A 22,135-nucleotide genomic window follows, 5' to 3' on the forward strand; every position below is an offset into this window, starting at 1 on the left:
ACTTTGTTCAACATTATAAGCATTACTAAATATTATACTTTTTTGGACAAATCACTTAGTTATTGCTCTATTTCTTCCGTGTGTTTTTGCTATAATTTTGTTTTCACCTTAAAAATAAAAATATGAAGGATATTAATATTTTCAGGTTCAGGATTAGTCAGACACAACCAGCTATACTCTGATTTTACTGCTGTTCTCTTGTTACCATATAAAAATTAATGCGACCTTCGCTCAGAAAGTTACTGAGTACAATATGATTAACTGACGACAGAGATGGACACATAAGATACACATAAAACCAATGACAGCTGGCGCTACTGCTACTGATATTTAAAATATGAATACATGTTCAGTCGTAATTAAACAATAGTATATTAGGTTACACCGTTATAAATACACCACAAAATGATTTTTATCGTTTCACAAGTAAATAAATATTATAATCTGACACAATTTAACTCTATGTATCCATATAATGCTCTTGTCACTTATGCTGCCATTTCGTTTGATCATCACGTGATCGTAATAACGTTCCCCAATTTGCTGATGATCGTACTACAAAGCAGTATTAATATATTACTATGAATGTCAGCTTAAATTTCCCAATATTTTTTGAGATAAGGGGAACAGGTATTGGGAGTGAGGTAAGATACCAATCTTTCCCCAATGCTCACGAAAACTGTTGTAATTGAAGAACTATAATTTATTTTATGTCGAATTTAAAGCACTACACTTTTCAAAAAAAATATTTGTTTGTAATAAAGCACAAAGCTATACAATCAGCTATTTGTGCTCTACCCGTCACATGTATCAGAACACGGATTACAGTGTTGTAAGTCAACAAATATATCACTGTGCCACTTAGCGATCTTTTCAAAAATATTCCTGTTACAGATTTCTATCAGCTGCTGTTTGTTATCATGACCCATATTAAGAAATTTGTTGAAACATCAAGATAAAGTAAGACACGCAGGTTACTATCAAACTTTACACGTACTAGAGGTATAACCTTCATAATTTAAAAAGACATCCTCATGTTTTTCAGCCTTAAAATAGTCCTCTGTCCAAATGCATTATATACTCGGGTATGTGTAACGCCAGCAGTCAAATCAACATTTAAGGTAATGTGATGAAGGACTACTTCGGTTCATGGAGTCTTTGCGTATTAAACCACTTCAAGCAGGCCTAAACGTAAACTGATTATAACGTACTTAAACTCCTATTACTATATCTTAAATATTCCATTTTATCACATTTTACTTCGTTATTTCATTTATTACTTTTGTGAAACTTTGTTGTGTTTATTCAAACAAATAAGGTAATAAGAAAAGAAAGAGACAAGACAAAATTGTTGCCAAGAGCACACGTGTAAACAAACATTTTATTGGTCAGAGTGATATCACACGTGTAAACTTTTTATTGATCATAGTGAAAAAAACGCGTTAACCAGTTGTTCTGTGCGTAGCAAAATATTTAGTTTATATTTTCTTCTACTTATCTGTATTTAACTGACAAAAGTTAGCGATAATTTCTATGGATCCATTATAGTAGGTGGATCTTTTATTTTCATATTCTTTATAAAGAGGGTTACAATGAAATAAATCAATTCACCAAGTTTATAAAGGTGTGAACTAAATTATTTTGTTTTATATTAATAAAAATACAATGTAATTCATCATAATATATCTTCTTCTAGTAATTCTAATTACACTTCTATCCTTGGTGAACACTAGGTAAATTAATTAATATTTAAAGTAAATAATGTAATAATTATTTAAAAAAAACTTTCACTAATCTGGAAGTTACGACTGTGTTATTTCTCCCCAAGTCGTTCATCTTAACAACAGATTTGGAAGAACACTGATTAATTCAGAGTCATCAACAAAATACGATATAACCTGAATGATTAAACAAATAAATGCATTGTTTGTCTATAACATTAGTAGTTGATTTAAATTAGAAAAGAAATTTGAGTGGTTGCTACGGAGATAAATACTACAATAGTATACCGTAAAATACTGCACTGTTTTTGCTAGTCTTACGTGTGTATGCATTCAAAAAGAGCATTTGAATCTATATAAAGGCACACAAGAAGGCACGCTGCTAATATATAGAAGTATGTATATATGTTGTTCACATGAGTCATATGCTCCAAAAATACAGCACTAAGTGCTCATACAATAATTGTTTCATGTTAATTATCTTATAGTAGGTAGGAAACTAAACGATTAAAACTTACTTTAATAATTTAGAAATAAAAATCTACGGTTTGGTATTTATAAGACGGGCCTTTAAATTGATAAATATTTTTTTTTCTAGTCCATGTTTTCTCCATACGTAATTTAAGATACGAGCTAATGCCTGTTTATGTTTACATTATTAACACCCAAGAAAACCTGCAACTTCCTATTATGTTATTATATGTAATACATCATCACAGTGAGACCGATAATAGTTTTAACCGATTTTCTCTTAACCTCTTGTGACCCTGGATGAGAGATCTCATCAGCAGCACCTCAAAACGGACAAAGTTTACTTTAAAAAGCAACCAAACACTTTTGACTACCAGAATCCTGCAATAGACCAGTTAGGTATTTGAAATTTTCAAAATGAAAGGCATATTTTATACATAGGTTAAAAGAGCAGGTCATAGAACAGATGGATAGCAGTCAACCGCACCCACCGCAAACATGGCTACTCTTTTATAGTATAGCCGGACTTAGATTCATTTTTTATGGTGCGCCTATAGATAAAAATGCAGAGCTTTATCAGCTGATATATCGCAAGGTCGGACCTCACACCTTTCCAGCAACCAATTAAAAGTGATTTGTTCAAAATTATTATCAGTGTGGTAGCGATATTTGATCATGCTTTTTGCTTTTAGAGAGTCCTAACAATAATATTTTGTTTGTTGTATTTTACATCTTAACTCTGTACTTGCATTAAATTTGACTCACAAATATTTGAGTTGTATTCAGTTTTGACTCCATGATACCGTACTTTTATTTAAATTGGATTCAGCAACACCTTACTTTTATTCAAAGTTGACTCCAGAGCATTGCCCTTGTATTCAATTTTAAATCAACAATTCTATATTTCTTTAATTCAAATCTGACTCAACAATACTGCACTTTGATTAAGTATATTTTGTCATATATTCAGTTTGATTCCACAGTACTCTAATGTTTATTGATAGTTTACTAGATACTACTGTTCTTTGATTCACGTTCAATTAACCATTATTGCATTTTTCAGCTCAAAATTGATAAACGATATGCATTTTTCTATTCAAACTGATTCAAGAACAACACGTTTCCTATTAAAATTTAAACACGTAATAATTGCGTTTTAGTTAAAGTCTGTCTCGACAAAAATGTCTTTTCAAATCCGTCTCAAAGTAATCAAATTTGATTCAAAAGTACTGTATTTTTTCTCTACATTTTTCTCGATAACGACATATTTTTGGTTTATATTAACAGTCACTTCAATGGAGTTTAATAACATTACATTTTAATATTTTTGCAATGTAGGGAGTATTCTAACGTCCTTATGACCTAACTTACTCTACTTCCCTTAGTGGTCTGTTTATTAAACAAGTTTACATTTCTCACATTAAACAAAACGTTTCAAAGACGTGTAAATGCAGTGCACACCCGCATCACTTCAGTCAGTGCTTAGACCACACGCCACATGTGTTTATTTCTACGTGCCAGGCATGTTCTTAGAATCATCTGAGGCCCAAGTTAGAAGTGAATGAAGAGTTTGTTAAAATAGTTCCTGACTTCAGTACAGGAAAATTAAGGGGGGCATAGGAACAATTTCTCTCAGGAGCAGTTTCACAACGACAGTGACAATTTGGACCTGGTTTCTATTTTGCTAGAGTGAGGGTCAAGACATAAATGAACTCGAAGAAAAATTACAAACAAATTAACGAGAAATTAAGAAAATTACCATATTTCACGATATTATTGTACCTTAATACCTCTATCGTACTTTTAACTTTTTATCTGAAGCTAAAAAAGTCAATAATTTTAAAAAAATATTTGCTGCGAGATTTATTTTGGATAAAAAAACTCATTTATGGGGGCTTTTCCCTTTCGTATGAGAGACAGGAAATTCCTAGCCCCCGTGTTCCGACTATTGTGATTAAAGTTTATTCTATCAACTGGTATTTACTTATGTATTAGTTACGAATAGTATGATTACAGTTAAAAAGTTTATTTAGGAAGATATATGTATGGTGTTTACCGCCACCTAAATCTGTACAAATAATTGAATTATTTTAAGGCTTTTAGGTACATTTAGTACTTTTGACGATTCGATAAAATAACAAAAGTATACTTTACCGCGCTTTGAGCACGTATGTTTAATTTTATCGAATTTTATGAAACAAGAATTTCTAAAATAATTTAAAGGGTTTTTCGTTTTCTCTCTGGATAATAAACACCCGCAAATTTTGGGGTTCTGAATATTTAATAATTCTGCTGAGTTTCTTCACTTGGTTTATCTTCTTCTTCCGGATCTGCAGGCTGATCATCCGGTGGTTTCGCCCCTGATGGAGAAACTTTAGGTGCAGTATTATCTGGTTGTCCTGGCAACGCATAACCACCTGGGTACACAGGCGTAAACATTGGCGGAGGGGCGTACATGAAGTGACTAGGAGCGGCTAGATGAAATGGGGAAGCAGGAGGGGGATTATTTTTCTCTGGCTCCGGTTTATTTTCTTCTTCCTTTTTCTCCTCGTCTGTTAAGTGCCACCAGAATCCAAAAACACATCCACCAAAGCCAAGTAGTAAGACTAGAAAACCCGCTGTTACCACTGCTACTGTGAACCGCATTCCGTCGTACTCGCTGGAGCCAGCCTTAGCATGTACTGTGCAGAACATGGCTACAACACCAGCCAGAAGTACTAAAATTCCCGCTACTGACGCAACCACCGAGGCACCATAACATGCTCGAACACCTTGCTTCATCTTGAGTAATTTGCGTCTTCTGGAAAAAAAGAAAAAAAACAAATATTTCAAGTGCGGTAAATCATTTAACGTCGGGGAGCTTTGTTTTAAAAAGAGTTGCTTTTATAGACTGATTTGCTTGTAATTAAGCACAAAACTACGCAATGGGTTATCTGTGCTCTGCCCACCATGGGTATCGAAACCCAGTTTCTAGAGTTGTAAGTCTGTAGACATACTGCTGTGCTACTGTAGGGCTTTAAAAATTGAAACCACATATACATACTCTATATCATATTACCACTGTAGTATAAATTATGAAATAAATATAGACAATTTTGACATCTAAGTCTTCAAATAAGTAAATGAAAAGTCTTAGCTTGTAATTCCCACGAGATGGCGCTTAAAAGGAGCTGCGTAAAAAGTATCAGGTTGTAAATTCCACCAAATAACACTTAAATAAACTGTGTAAAAAATATTAGTTGGTAATTTACACCAAATGGTGCTTATAAAAAGGTGTTTGAAAAGTATTAAATCGTAATTTCCACCAGATGGCGCTTAACAGAAGCGGTGGAAAATGTGTTAGCTTGCAACTTCCGCAGCATGGTTCTTAAAGAAGCTGTACATTACAGAAAAATATAACACGGAATTTAAAAAGTAAAATGTGCATATAAATTTACTGAAACACGAACGGTTTAAAAACAAAGAAAAAATACAAATTAAAACTTACTGTTGTGGATGATTATAGTTTAATAATTTGGAACATGTAGAATTTTGTCTTTATCATTAACACTTATGCACATGATAACAGTGAAGTGTGACAATATGAAACTTGGCTCTTTAAGTACCAAAAGTAAATGAAACTGAACTGTACAAATAATGCCAAAACATTTGACGCTAATTCTGTTTTATGAATATGTAATTATATTGATTAGACTAGAATTAACTTTGTTAATAATATAGACGTTGTTTTTCATATTTGTTGAATTATTTACGGGGATATTTTCTAATACAGTAAATGGCTGCTGCTATAAAGTTTGTTACTCTTGAAGAAATCGTGCGAGGTTTATTTTAAATTCTGCAAAAACTTTCTGGTCCGGCATGGTTAGGTGGTTAAGGCACTCGACTCGTAATCCGAGGATCACGGGTTCGAATTCCCGTCACACCAAACGTGCTCGCCCTTTCAATCGTGGGGGCGTTAGAATTTGACAGTCAATCCCACTATTCGTTGGTAAAAGAGTAGCCCAAAAGCTGGCGGTGGGTGGTGATGACTAGCTGCCTTCCCTCTAGTCTTACACTGCAAAATTAGGGACGGCTAGCGCAGATAGCCCTTGTGTAACTTTGCTCGAAATTCAAAAACAAACAAACAGCATTGCACGAAATTCAAAACAAACCAAAAACTTTTTTCTAACAAATTTTACGATTGTTTGAATATATTCGAAACTACATCAGTTCGTTATGGATATAAATGTTACAGAAAGTGTCAACCAGTATAATGTAGTATTATTAAAATTATATTGAAGCCTGCACATGGTAGAAACAGGTAATAAACTAATGTAACGGCGTTTTGTCGTTAATGAATTCTTTTAAAATATCTGTTAAAAATAAGTTAACGTCTTATCCTTGTAACGATAATAAATTATTTTCTCCGTTAACCTTTCTACAAGCTTGTACATTTGGACATTTATGTGAATTTCTATAGGCATACTTTACAAATCACATTTACTAAGGTATAACAAAAAATTACATATATACAATGACTATTTCACTCTAACTTGAAATCACTCGCTACACCTCACAACTCATATATACATATATCTATGTATACAGTCTACTTCGAACGTGCTATAACACTAAATGCCATGCCCTTGGAATTTCCTTCGCATTCGACACCGGGTTTTTAGGTTTGTTTGTTTGGTTTTTAAATCGTTGAGGAGCTGAGAGAGTCAGGTAACGCTTCCACTTCTTCCTACAAAATCTCATTGTCTAAATGTTTCAAGCCTATCTTATTGAACCTTAGCACCATCATTAAAACCAGCAGCGTTCTCTAGCTAACATTTAAATTACATTACAAATACAGCTTACACAGAATAAGTAACTAAGCAAAACGCCCAAAATGATAAAATTATAGTAAGATTTTGTCACTTGCCTCCGTTCTTTCCATTCTTCCCCGCAGGTTTCTTTAATAATCTTTTTGTGGTCATTTATATTTATATATATATAATATTTATTATAGAGCTGTGTAACATTATTTCTGATAAGTTTGTCTTCATCGGCAGACTTTGTTTCTGCCTGCCATTAATCTGTTGCCATTGTAAACTTGTTCGACATAAGTGCTGGTAATAGCACCATTCGCGTGACTTGCCACATATTAAGGCGGTTTGTGTTTTATTCGAATTTTCGCATATGCAGGAGAAGTTTGCCTCATATTTTCCAAACATATGCTAACATTATATGCCATTATCTCTAAATAACGAATCTAACACTATTGTTATAAGCTATATATTATTTAAAGTTCTAATTTATATGTTAGCTAGAAGGCACATCATATTAAGATCAAGTTAGTCCTATAATATTCAGGAATATTAATTAACGAGAGACTTTGCGAAACACTTTAAACAAATATTTAATTATAAATAAATGGGCGAGCCAGTCAATTGACTTAGTAAGCTTGTAGTGAAACAGTGAAGGAACAAAAACATAGTGAGTTGTTTTAAGTGGTTAAAGAGATAAATTGTTTCTTAGCGACAGAGCTAATAAGTCACCATGTTTTCGTTTTCAGTGAAGTTTTTGGATCTGTATCAGCTATTGTGCATATTAAGTTAATTTGTTTGTTTTGTAAAAAAGTCACTTTGACACATCTTCGAAACCCTGAATTTTAGCACTAGTCTTCCTTAATTTATCAGTGTAAGATTAGAGGAAAGGCAGCTTGTCATCACTACCCACCGCCAACTTTTATGCTTCTCTTTTACCAACGAATATGGGATTGACTGTTCCATTATAACTTCTCCATTTCTGAAAGGGCGAGCATTGTTGGTGTGACGGGAATTCGAACCCGCAACCCTCAGATTACAAGTCGAGCGCCCTAACCACCTGGCCATGCTGGACCTTGTAGCAATTCTAGCTTTCCTCATCGTGTGATATAAGACATACACAGTAACTACAACCGTCATGAAATACTGAACTTTATATGCCCTATAATTTCGATAATGACAATCGCAGACGATCAGTGGTTTTTATAAATTTAATCAGAATTACTTTTCTTCATTGGGCGATGTTTTTGCTTACTAATATCGTTAAGGAAAAAAACACCATAGAGTACGAGTACACAATCACACTCATTATGCTTCTCTTTCTAACATTTATGATGGAAATGTTGTATTTTAATTTCATGACCTGTGAGACTGTGGATCTGAGGTTAATATTCATTTAGCACAAAACAAAAATAGTGCTTTAAACTTTCTGATGGTGTTATAACTGTGGCGGTGAAAATCTCACTATTTCTGAGAAAAGTAACTAACTACTTTTCCTCTATTTTAATTATTTCAAAATTAAGAATCATTAGCGTACATAACCCTCGTGTAACTTTCTGGCTTTCAAGAATTTAGGCTTATCTATTTGTGAAAAGACTTTTGACTATCAAAAATGCAGAAATAACAATTTGTAAATGAATTATAATGACTATTATGATTTTCAGTTACAATCTAGGCTTAGTTGTTTGCAAACAAACTGTAATGTCTATTGTGATATTTTCCAGTGTATTTAAGACTTAAGTATTTGTGCACAAACTATAATGTGTACTATGATATTTTCCATTAAAGTTTAGGCTAGGTATTTGAGAACAGTCGTAACTATTAATAATTTAGGCTTAATTTATAGCGAACAGACCTTAATGTATACCATGATGTTTTCCATTACAATTTATCTCAGATATTTGTAAACAGATTAAAGTCTACTAAACAGAAGACCCGACGAATACTATTTATGGATATGAGTCTCCTTCTCCTTGATATCCATCACAAAGAAAGAAGCAGTATACAAAAACGCACAAATCAACAACCTCCATCTAAAACACAATCATATTACAATCTAAAACAAGTACTACTCTCACCAGTTCATTGTGAACTCTCTGTGAAAACATAGTTCAACTAGAACATTCAAAGTTAAAATGCAACAAAATATAAAATTTAATTCTGTTGAAAAACTACTTAAATCTCCATTAAATAAAAGTTCCAAACATTTATTTAAAACTTAGCAACTTAACAAAATCAAGCTACTCAGCAATCTTCTTTTTTAAAAAAAACATTATTGAGTATTGTGGCTCCCTTGTTCAGTTAGAGTAATTTATAGTTGATTTGTTCACCAGAGCAACATTGTGTGTTCAAAATAAATATACTACTCTAATTTGAGGACTGGACACGTGATTGCTTTAAAATAACAGTGTTTTACTACTATATTTTGACGTTCTGACATTTAAAGTAGCTTCATAATAATAGGGTAACCAGATGTCGGCTTCCACAGGAACAGTCACGTTTATGTAAATTTTTTCCAGTGTCCTGAGAAAAATTCTGAGGGCTCACAAAACGTCCCTGTTTTATGATGGCATGTATTACAATTTGAAACTTACAAACAATAGTGAGTTTTCTTTCTGGTCTGTAACTCCCTTGTTATCTTGTCAAAGGTTTGAGATGAGCGAGTTAATTTCGAGTTGATGTAGGTATAATTTACTTAACTCGCTAGCTCTGAATTCTTCGCTGATCGCACTTCGAGTTTTTCATCACTAAAGTTATATAACGTCTCAATAAAATATTAATGTCCAATGTCAATCTGCTGAAATAAAATGGTTTTTAATATTCGAAATCTATAAACGTTTCTGACCAAATATCTGAAGTTTCCAGAGTAATAAACGTTAATCGCATTATAGCTTCAGAGGTTCAAAGTATACCAGCTGTAGTAAACAATAACATATACTGTCTCCCTGCGCGTCGCGTTTGTTACATTTATAGGCGTGAGGAGAGTTTCAATAAATTTCAGTTTACTCAACAGTATAAACAATACACCATATTTGATATAAACACACGTATTGCTAATTCTTACACTCGAGAATCTTCTACAACTTTATTGAATAGGTGGGAATTGCGCAATACATATTTATAACTAAGTTATAAATAAAATAACTTAATAAAATAAAAATAAGAAATCTAAATAAAAATTTAACTTAAACATCGATATTAAGATAGATATATAACTGTAAATCCGTCACACCTTTCTCCTTAAAGAATTAAAAATTGTCTAATGCCAATTTTTAACTAAGATATATATATGCATTGACAACAATACATTAAATATAATACATTATCAAAACATTATACAACTTGAATCATCATGATAGTATATAACACAATCAATACAAATAATTTTATAATCACAAAATTACACAGCACGTGAAAGTGCATCAACACAAATGTTACCAACCTTTTGGCATGGATTATCTTCAAATCATATTTTTGTAATGACAAACTCCAATATTACATTATTTTGTTTTGCCGCTCATTTTGTTATAAAACGTCAACGGGTTGTGATCAGTGTAAATGACAATAGGTTCTTGAGATGTAGATACATGCACATTGAAATGTTCTAAAGCTAATAGTAGAGTCAAAGTTTCTTTTTCCAGTAACAGTTAAACGTTTTAGAAAAATATCGATCAGGATGTTCAATACTTTTGTTGCCTGATTGCAATATAATGGTACCAGCACCAAAATCGTTAGCATCAACAGCTGATACAAAAGGATTATCAAAGTCAGGTACCATTAATACAGAATAAGTGAACAATAAAGATTTGATCTTTTCAAAAGCAGATTGACACCTTTAAGACCATTTGAATTTTTATTTTTCTTTAATAGGTTTGTTAATGGTACAGTGATGTTAGGGACTTCATAGGGACTATGATACCTAGCTTTGAGTGGGGCCTCACAGTGAGTAATAATACAAATATCATGTCACCAGGACGAAACCTACACTCTTCAGCCTTGTGGTCATAAATATTTTCCATTTCAATTACGGATAACTTCACAAGCGTCAATTCACAAATGCGTAAGAGTCTGTACCAAAATTTAAAAACATAATCCAATAAGTTCTTTCGGGTCATCTTCCAATCTTTGCTCCTTCCGCAATTTCAAAGAACTCTTCACTGCATGGTCAAACACCAATTTACATGAGCTAAACCTTAGAGACTCCTGAACCGATTCACAAAAAACAATATATAATAATATACTTCTTCCATCATCCCAATCCTTCACCTTTTCTAGACAGTAAGTCCGTATCACATTTGTCAAGGTAGAATGGTTTCTCTTAAAGACGCCTTGCTATTCTAGATGGTATGCACTATCTGTTTAGCACCGAGATGATAAACAACTTGTTGAAACAACCTCGACATAAAAACTGATCCGTGAGCAGACTGGATTTTTTTAGGCAAGCCAACAAAAGTCGAGAAATTAATCAGTCTTAGAAATTATATGGGCTGAAATGTTTCTCACAGAGATAGCTTTTGGGAAAATCAAGTGGATGCACACATGATAATCAACAAATACTGGTTCCTTGATTGAGGTTTTAGTAAAGGTCCAACACTATCTACGATCACATGACTGAAGGGCTTCTTTAAAACTGAGACAGGTTTCAAAGAAGCAACACAAATTTTTGGTTATGTTTCCAACCAAAGGACAGGTGTGAGTGTTTTACAAAACTGAGAAACGTCTTGCATAATTTTTGTCCAAAATAAATGTCTCGTAATTTTGTAACATGTTTTATTGATACCTAAATGACCTCCCATGGGAAGCTCATGGGAAACTTTCAATATTTCATAAAGATATGCTTTCGTAACAATGATTTGATAAACTACAACCTAATTCTCTGGAACTGGCACTTCTGGTGGGCTCCATTTCCTTATAAACACACCATTTTTTAAAAAAAAATAACCATTTGTAATTTTCTCCACTTCATCTTCTGGAAGTGTGTATTTAAACAGTGACGAGACTTGTGGCTTCTTATCTTCTTTAGTTTACTTTTAGCAAACGTAACTTCACCAGGTGAGCCAAATCCCTTACATTTTCACTCACCAAGAAATTATCAGTAGAATAATCACCCATAAGATCCCTGTTGAATCTAAAACGTATCTGAGACAAATCTATAGCATCATCCTCTGAATACATGTATATTTGTTTTGGGCTTAATTTCTTAGCGTGAGCTCGAGTCACAGAACACGAGGAAAACACATCGGGGCTCTCCTCAACGACAGTATCATCCTGAAATAAAAGAGTGATTGGCTCGCTAACTATTTTTCTTCCAGCCAAATCGTTCCCCAACAATAATGATACACCATTAGTTGACAGAGTAGGTATTAATCCAACTACAACTGGTCCCAAAACTAGGTCTGCTGCTAAATAAATGTTATAAATGGGAAGATTAACAAAGCTACCCTCAATACTCTGAGTAATAACAGACTCACCAGTGGCAGAACTCAAATTTGAAGGAAATATACCCTCTAATAACAATTATTTGGTCACTCCAGTATTATGTAGAATATGTATGGTTATGGAATTAGCAGTGTTATTTGTCAAAGACAGAGAATCAACAGAAACAAAAGATCTAAATTCCTACCTGACTAAATCAGCATTATATCAGTCCCCCGCTAGTACAGCGGTAAGTCTACGGACTAACGCTAAAATCAGGGTTCGGTTTCCCTCAATGAATTCAGCAGATAGCCCGATGTGGCTTTGCTATAAGAAAACACACTACCTTTATATTAGAGGTCAAATCAGCAACATCGATTGTTATGGTCAAACTACATTCATATGCGGACGCGAACGCACTTGGTGATGCTTGCTTTTCCTTTTTGATTCCAACAGTCGAACATTACAATATCAAGTTTTTCTTACAAAAATGACAGAGAGGCCTCGATGGTTTTGACGAAGTTTTATCCTCACTGTCAGAACTAGAGGAACTGAATCTTTAGATGAATCCTCAAGTTTAGCAGATTAAACAAGTACATGGTTTTGCTGAGATAGTAGAAATTTCTTTTTTGAAGAGTGGTTTTATGTGTTAAAGAGTAATCATCGTTTTCTGTAGTGTTTCGACTTTCTTTTTGTCGAAGTACGTTTTGAGGTCGTCACGTGCACAGTGTTTAAATTCTTCATTTAGGCATAATTGTCTTAGTTTATTAGAGCTGTTGCCAATATGCATAGAATTATATCATTGAACAAAATAAATATATATTTTTTCGTAGGCAAATTCCATAAAACCTAGATTATCCCGAAATCTTTGGCGATAAGTCTCTGTTACTAATTCGTGTGCTTTAAGAGTAGCTGCTTTAACCTGATCATAATTCATACTATCTTCTAGAGGGAGAGAGTGGTAAATGTACCAGCTGTTTTAGCTGGTAAAGCACAAAGTGTTTTACTTTGTAGTAAAGATGACCATTTTTCAAGGGCTATTCCATGGTTTGTCAACCTTTCTCAAAATGTTGTAAATATTTATCAACTTTGTTTTCATTGAATGGTGGTACTTTAACATATCGATTAAGCTTAAAGTTGTCATTTTGCCTTGGTCGATCGGTGTTTAGACTAAGTTCCATTTCTTTCAGCTAATTTCTTTTTCCACTTTTTCGGCCTTGAGACATTTACCTTTTCCTTCAGCTTCGTACAAGCTTATTCTTTCTTGACTTCAATATGAGCTTGTTCAAATTCGATTTGTTTGAGTTTTAGCTTGATCTATAACTTATCTTTACTACTCAACCCAGCTAGGCCAGAGGAGACGCTATAATATTCCCCTAATGTTTCCTCAGACAACAAATCATCATCAACTAGTATTTCAATAATACACTTTTTAGTTCATTTTTCTCATCGATTTCTTAACCTTTGGCAGTTTTGAGAAATTGACTTTTGTTATACCTTTCTAGTTGTATGAGTGTGGGGGGATTCAAGAAAATCTTGATAGTCATACATGATCAAATTTTCTTGACTGATAAATACAAATTTAATTATGATTTGAGTTTGAAGTTAATTCGAATTTTGTCTCTTATTTAGATCCTGGACGAGCCCTCAGTTTATTATGTTACGTATTACAATTTCAAATAGCCTAAAACTTAGTTAAGTTGTAATTTAAATTCCGAAGCTAAATAAGTCGTGATATGTATCCAATTATGACACTTGCCAACAAAATTGCTACACACAGTTTCTTTCTTAATACAAAAATATTTTAATATACAAACAATAATACAGTTTACAATAATGGTTATTACAAATAATGATCTATATACAAAAGTTTTACAAACTTACAAACAATATTGAGTCTTCTTATTGGTCTGTAACTCCCTTGATATCTTGTCGAAGGTTCACGATGAGCGAGTTAAGTTCGAGTTGCAGGTAGGTACATTTAACAGGAAGCCAACTCATTAGCTCTGTGTTTCTCGCTGATCACACGTCGAGTTTTTTATAACCACTAAAGTTGTATAATGTCTTCGTAAAAATGCTAATGTCCAATGTCAATTTGCTGAAATTAAATGGTTTGTAATGTTTGAAATATATAAACGTTTCCGGTCAAATATCTGAAGTTTCCAGATTAATAAGCGTTAATAACAGTTATAGCTTTCGAGGTTTATAGTATACCATCTATAGCAAACCAATAATATATACTGTTTTTTTGTGTGCCGCGTTTGTTACATTTATAGATGTGAGGAGAGTTTACAGAAATTTCAGTTTATGCAACAACATAAACAATACACCAGTGTTTACGCACACACATATAAATAAGCGGGAATTTTTACAATGCAGATTTATAAAGTCATATATATTATATATATGTATATATAATAGTAAACCCGTCACATGATAAAGACGCCAAACTACCAGTTACATCAAATCATAAATGTAATAGGCCTGTTGTATTTATTCATTATCGCAGCACGAACTCTCCTGTCATAAAACATTCTCGAAAGTTCCTCTATGTGAGGTCCGGCATAGTTAGGTGGTTAAAGCACTCGACTCTTAATCCAAGGGTCGTGGGTTAGAATCCCCATAGCATCAAACATGCTCGCCCTTTCAGCCGTGAGCGCGTTATAATATGACGGTCAATCCCAATCCTCAATGACGGTAAAAGGGTATCCCAAGAATTGGCGGTGGGTAATGATGACTAGCTGCCTTCCCTCTAGTATTACACTGCTAAATTAGGGATGGCTAGCGCAGATAGCCCTCGTGTTGCTTTGCGCAAAATTCAAACCCAATCCTCTATGTGTGGTGAGAAACCCATGTCTAAACAGGTTTGAATGTGGAGATGGTCAAGTTAGTACTCATGATTAAAACGCACAGTCATGTACTGGATATGATGATTGTTTAACAAAAAAAGTAACATTTTATTGTTCAAAATATGTCTAAAAAGTTTCAAAATAGTGCTAAACCTTAAATGTAGTATGTTTGAAAATGTCATGAGCTCTTTAAGTAATTATTTCAGAAACAAATGCCAGTATTATTATACTTTTGGAAATATTATGGAACCGTTCGACAAATGTAGAGTAAATCAAATAACAGATAAGTTATTTCAAATTTGTAATTACCATTTTGAAATTAGGGAATGTCCCGGTTTGGAAATCTGGCCACTTTACGCAGCAGCAGTATTACACTGTTCACATCATAGTGGTCATGAAAAGATGTTTGGGTCAAATAATGGTTGATTTATTTTGTCAGTTCACATGTCACTGGTGAAAGAATAATTTATGAATACTTTAACCAATCTTCTTTGAATGAATGTATTATTTACTTTATAGCCAGCGAATTGCCTTTGATAAGCAGCGTTTTTAGATGGACTAACTGTCAGGAGCTTAGGACTAACTGTCAGGAGCTTATGTATTTGTCATATCATTGATTCTACTGTTTCAGTCCTAATTAAGAATTAATCAAAATTCTTCACGATGGAGAAAAACCCACTTGAAGTACATATGTATTCTAAAGACAGTTTGCAAACTTTGTTAACCTGAAGATGAACTAAATGAAGATCGAAAAGTTGTTCTGTACTTTTTTTAATTAGTTATAGTGCCCATTTCAGCTGCCTTTAGAATACATTTTAAATACAATTATTAATACGAGGCAATTACCACACCAGAAACTATACCATAATTCCATACGCTGTGTACTACAGTATCATGCACTATATACCACAATAATATATATTATATGTCATAATAACATGCACTGTATACCACGATATCATGCACTATGTATCACAATACTCTACACCATATACCACAATAATATGTACTATATGTATCACAACACTATATACTGTATACTACAATACCATGTTCTGTGTACCGCATTATAATGCATTACATACAATAGCATCATACAATGTATACTCCAGTAGTATGTATTTTTTAAATAAATAGCATTTTATGTGGATTTAGCTAAGCATATAATCAAAAGGATAAACCATCAACACGAATTTTATGACCTCTTTATTTAACTGTCCCTTTTTATTCCAAGAACAGAAAAAATTGCAGTCTGAGAGGTTCAGTAATGTGGGTTAGTTTCACCCCATAAGAGGAATTTGAAGGAGTTAAGAACATCTCTACTTTCTGGAATATTTTATTGAAATTCGATTTTGCTATGAAGGAAAGTGTTTCATCTTAGTGACATTACTACAGCTACATTCGTCGCAAGGCTCAGAGGAGCTTGGGTCATATTCTACATTATTTATTGATACGTATTACTGCTTCCAGTCGACTATTCTTTTCTACTTTTTATTTCCAGCTTTAATGAGAGTTAATGAAACGAATAGGAAATAAAGAACGAATTTACATAAGTTACTTTTAGGATTGATTTAAAGCTTAAAAGGAGATTACATTACATTAATCACAGTTTTCAATTCAGAACGAAGAAACAATTCTGAAAAGTTAATGAGAAATTTATATTCATTGTGTACTTGAAAGTGAAACCCTGGCAACCACCATTCACAACAAACAGTAAATGAAGGATGGGAAAACGTTGTAAATGGTGATCACCAAGACTCTACTTTGTAAAAGTCGTAAAGAACGTGACGACATAAATAAGTACTTGTATTGTGTCCACCGCCAGATTTTAGTGTTATAAGCCTCAGGTTTTACTGCTGTGTCACTAATAAAATAGACCTAGTTATGTCAAGACATCTAGAAGATGAACATTTGGTCCTTTCAATTTATACATGCTTTAAAGCATGAAAACATGTTTTATTAATACCATCAGCTCTGGCAGTCACCAAACTCGTTTTCGCAATGTACCAGCGACAGAAACCGTTAATGTTCGTCTTTGTTGGTTTTATCATTTATATGTTCTATCTCTGTTCAAGCATGTTTTATACGTAGTTATACGTGTGATTATTGTGTTTAATCATGTCGTATGTGTGCTTATGCGTGCTACCTTTGTGTTAAGCGTGTTATATACGTGTTAATACTCATTATGTTTGTATTTAAGTGTGTTATTCACATGTGTAAAGAAATTAATAAATATTTTTTTTTGAAAGGCCATTTTAAAATTTCCGTCTAATATGAAGAATCATATCTTCAAAAAAAAACAAGCAACGGGCCAGATGTTAATGTAGTGAACTGAATATCTGTGAGCATAATATACGCATGCGTTAACGGTAAAATAATAATAAAAAAACTTATAAATCGCTATCTGCTCTTTGGAGCCGTGGTTGTATTATAAGATTGGCTATCGAATACCACCTGTTTGTATTACTTTAAACATCATTTACCACAGATGAAAAAAAAAGACAGATCAGCAAAGCTTTACTCAATTTAGCTTAGATGTTCTTTACTAACTCGTAAGGCCCGGCATGGCCAGGTGATTAAGGCACTCGACTCATAATCCAAGGGTTACTGTTTCGAATCCCCGTCACACCAAACATACTCGCCCCTTTCAGGCGTGGGGGGCTTTATAATGTTACGATCAATGCCACTATTCGTTGATAAAAGAATACCCTAGAGTTGGCGGTGGGTGGTGATGACTAGCTGTTTTACCTTTAGTCTGACACTGCTAAATTAGAGTCGGTTAGCGCAGACAGCCCTTGTGTAGCTTTGCTCAAAATTTGCTCTTGAGTTACTTTGCGGTAAAATCTTGCAATATACAAAACAAGAAGCTTTTAATGTTGGAAAATCCTCACGCTAAAGTTAAGGAAGTATGTACATCAGAGAGCTTTAGAAGGGACGATTAAAAATATATCATGTTATAGTGGGAGCGTATTTAGATAGTTATTTATGTACTGTAAAAGTTCGAAATCGGTTAATGCTGCTTTATATTTATCGATTTTTCATATGTAATATTGTCTACAAGCTTTTTATATTAGTTTCTGTTGCCATAGAAACCTATAAGTACAAATGAAAAGCAACCCACAGTATTATAATTAAACAACAGGTTGAAGTTAAAACAACAGCTTGTTATACGTATATATATACATATTGCACTTTTCTATCATTATTATCTCAAAATAAAATATTGAATGCATAAGGCTTAGCTTTCATAGTATTAATATTGAACGCATATTAGGCTTAGCATTGACAACACTAATACCGAAATCATAATGTTTGGCTTTCGATAGTAACAATATTGAACGCACATAGGTATAGCTTTGATGAGAGTCATTCTTTCGTTTTTAGAGTTTTGTGTTATGAATGCCACAGAACGTTAGAATATCTACTTACGTATGTTTGACTGACCTTATAGAATGGTGCATTGCTTATTGACGTACTGGTGACATATTTTGAACATTATTGTCAACAAATATTATAAGACATATTAGAAAAGCTTTGAGAGATATTTCTATTTTCTTAACCCATTTTTTTCTTTTTAAGTGGGAGAAATATTTGTTGGCAAATGTATATTAACATTTAAAAATCGCTTAGCTAATAAAATGAAAATCACGAAATCGCGTGCATATGTATGAGCGAAAGAAACGCGCAGCATCCATGTTTACTGGTTGCTATGAAAAACAGCGAATAAAACAAAACATTTTTTAAAGAGAATAAAGTTTATGACTATTATTACACCTTTATAATTTATAAACGGTAACTTTAGTTGCTGTTGTCTTATTTTTAATTCTTATATTTGATCTTTACGCTGTTTATTCATTTGTTTTTTATTAAGCGCAAAACAAAACAATAGCACAATTGATTATGTGTAATGTGGCCAAACGCTGTTGTTGAACCTCGAATTTTAGCGTTAGAGAAATTTTTTTCAATATCAACTACTACAGATTGCCAAGTAATATTTTTTTTTGTTGTTGATGGAGTGATTGAACGAAAATAGTTCTGGCCACGTTTAGTGTGATTTATTTCTCATCTATAGATACTTTTTAACTAAAGACAATGGCCATAAAAGGTTTCCAGTCCAGTGACCTAACGTCTACTTTCCGCAAATACTGTTTTTCAGCTAATTTATTTTCTAAAGCTTCCAGTTATCGAAGGATTTATGATACTTCACTTGATAAACTATTAATTAACTAATTAAAACAGATAAACTTCTACAATAGTTTGGGTTTTTTATTTTTTAATTTACTTGCTTGTGTCAAACCGTTCACCTAAATCTATATAAAGAATAATAACTTTGCACTGCTGATGGACTACAGGGGAGAATGTGTAGCTAGTCAATAATAGCGACCGGAACTGGGAACGCCTTTTTGCCGGAAAGAGACGCGAACATTGAATCTTCAGATCCACAAACCCGACATGCTAACTTTTTGACCACCCCGACCTCCTTTTATATCCTAATGTGTTCAGTGCTGTTAATTTTCTTACATAACCAAAGTGTTTCGGAAACATAAGAATATTCTTTTTACATAAAACAACATCTTAGAACATTTACCAGGAGAAACCTGTAATAGTATAAAATATTTCACGTTCACATTGTTTTATTGTACCTCGAATTAAAGTCTTCTTTGCTTTAATAATATACTCCACCTCCTCTTCAGATTATTCATATATGTCTGAAAAATAGACTACTTAGAAATGTAAATTTGGACGCGGCAGTTTTTTGTTGGCTAAACCTTATCATTCCATTTTTGTTACGTAAACTGGTGAAGATCCTTATCAATCATACATTTGTAAGATTCGTTTTGAAATTAGGTTTGAAAAACTACGTTTAGAATTTCATGTCAAAGAGTAATTTTGAACAGTAACTGGAATAAATATCGAGTGTTATGTGAGAGAGTGATGTAGAACAATAACAAAAATGGAATCTTCTAACCAATCAGATGAGACGTTTTGACAGTTCTCTGAGCAGGCCGAGTTGTTCTAAATACATTGACAATTTGATGTTATCCCTGCGAATATCTTCTGGAGCTAAAACAAATTACTTAGTGAATATTAATATAACTCTTTAATGTATGAATATTGTAACGTGAGTGGGGAATTTCGTTAGTGTGTAAGTGAATTTAAAATATTTATAAAAGATTCAATTTAGAGTCCACATTATTACCTGTAACAGTTGAGTGGTTACTTCTCGTGTATAAGGTATATGAACACATTAAAACATTATTACTTGTAACAGTTGAGTGGTTACTTCTCGTGTATAAGGTATATGAACACAATAAAACATTATTACCTGTAACAGTTGAGTGGTTACTTCTCGTGTATAAGGTATATAAACACATTGAAACATTATTACCTGTAACAGTTGCGTGGCTACTTCTTGTGTATAAGGTATATGAACACATTGAAACATTATTACTTGTAACAGTTGAGTGGCTACTTCTCGTGTATATAAGGTATAAGAACTCTACAGGACACGAATACTCGTCTCTTCTATTTTCATCCCCCTCCAAGGCTGTTGTGGACAAAATTCTGAATCTAAGGAAACAAAATGTAACCACAAAATAACATTTTTTAAAGAGCAAAACTGCACAAACACGCTGTGTCCCCCGCAAGGATTTAATCCCTAATTTGAGCCTTATAATCCGTCAAGCAGAAACATAACTGGTTGTGGTTTGTTACCTTATAGTCGGTCTAAAAGATAAATGGTATTCGCTCTACTTTGCTACTAAACTCAATTGATAAACTTGCTTATCTCGTCCGTGGCCAAATAATAGGATTGTCCCGGAAAAGTTTGATTCAATCGTCCATACACAGATGTTGGCTCGAGTTACTTGGCTATGTTGTTTCTCTCGCACGAACAGTCAGTGACGAAATCGATTAACGTAAGAAATCCAACTAACCGCGAGACGCACGTGCGCAATTCAAATTTCACTCTTCAGTTGAACTTTCAACTTACATTTTAGTTTCACGCGAACACCTTAAATAATTTATGAACAATTAATACTTCGATCCCATGATACATTTCATTGGTTAGGGTTTGTTTTAAATACGGGAATTATATAAAGAAGGTCCGATAAATAAAAAAATATTAAATCTAAAAAAATACTACTTTTCCTAGAGGAACCAAATTTCAAGAGAAGAGAAAAAATGGGAACAAAATTAATACCACACAAATAATAAATACATAAATTGTTCATAACATCTCGGAACTGGTCGCTCTTTCACTGGTGATTTTAAACATTGAAGGTTCAGTTTGTTTACCACAAAGTTACACAATGGGTTATCTGCGTTGTGCCTACTGCGAACATTGTATAGTATATACACTAGGGCTATTTATAAGCGGTGTGCCCTGAACTTTGTACATAGAAGTAAAACAAATTGCTTGCTACAAACAGTAGAAAATCTTTTGTCACATGCTACTAATTATAGGCAGCACAGTAAATATACATATGTAGCACTCTTACCTCACAGAAGTAAAAGTAAAATAATTTCATGGAGCCAATTTAGACGTATTGTAATTTAAATAAATTAATTTCAGTCCACTATTAAAATAATCTTTATTGTACACCTGCAATAATTATTTATAAATAGTATCATAGTGATTCACTAGAAGGACATAGAAATAACGTTCAAAAAAAGACTTATTTCTAATTCTTTAAAAATGAGTGAAAACAATCATGTTAAAATAAATAACTAGTAAATACAGCTATGTATCGAAATAATTAATAACTGAGAAATGTTGAATACAGAACTGTTTATAACCAAATAATATCTGTAATTCTTATTTTCCTAATCTGGTCAACATAATGATAAAACACCCATATGGACGGGTCATCCCTCATCAGTGACTCAT

The 22,135-nt window shown here is 33.1% G+C and overlaps 1 protein-coding gene across 4 annotated transcripts in view; it reads right to left on the reverse strand.

Annotated features, from left to right (window-relative positions):
- Positions 1 to 1,348: 1,348 nt before the first annotated feature.
- LOC143238429 (uncharacterized) overlaps positions 1,349 to 22,135 on the reverse strand; it is a 31,517-nt gene continuing 10,730 nt past the window's right edge. Inside the window, exons 2-4 of one of the 4 annotated variants that reach the window (XM_076478654.1) lie at positions 20,636 to 20,817; positions 14,282 to 14,495; positions 1,349 to 4,992 (exon numbers count right to left, since the gene is read on the reverse strand). In XM_076478654.1, coding sequence (XP_076334769.1) covers positions 4,473 to 4,973 — 501 coding nt within the window. In that variant the 5' untranslated portion in view covers positions 4,974 to 4,992; positions 14,282 to 14,495; positions 20,636 to 20,817 and the 3' untranslated portion in view covers positions 1,349 to 4,472. The remainder of the gene's footprint in view (positions 4,993 to 14,281; positions 14,496 to 20,635; positions 20,818 to 22,135) is intronic. The other 3 variants (XM_076478656.1, XM_076478655.1, XM_076478653.1) reach the window with 3 other exon arrangements.

Source organism: Tachypleus tridentatus, chromosome 13 (assembly GCF_004210375.1).
Source record: "Tachypleus tridentatus isolate NWPU-2018 chromosome 13, ASM421037v1, whole genome shotgun sequence".
NCBI classification, from domain to species: Eukaryota; Metazoa; Arthropoda; class Merostomata; order Xiphosura; family Limulidae; genus Tachypleus; species Tachypleus tridentatus.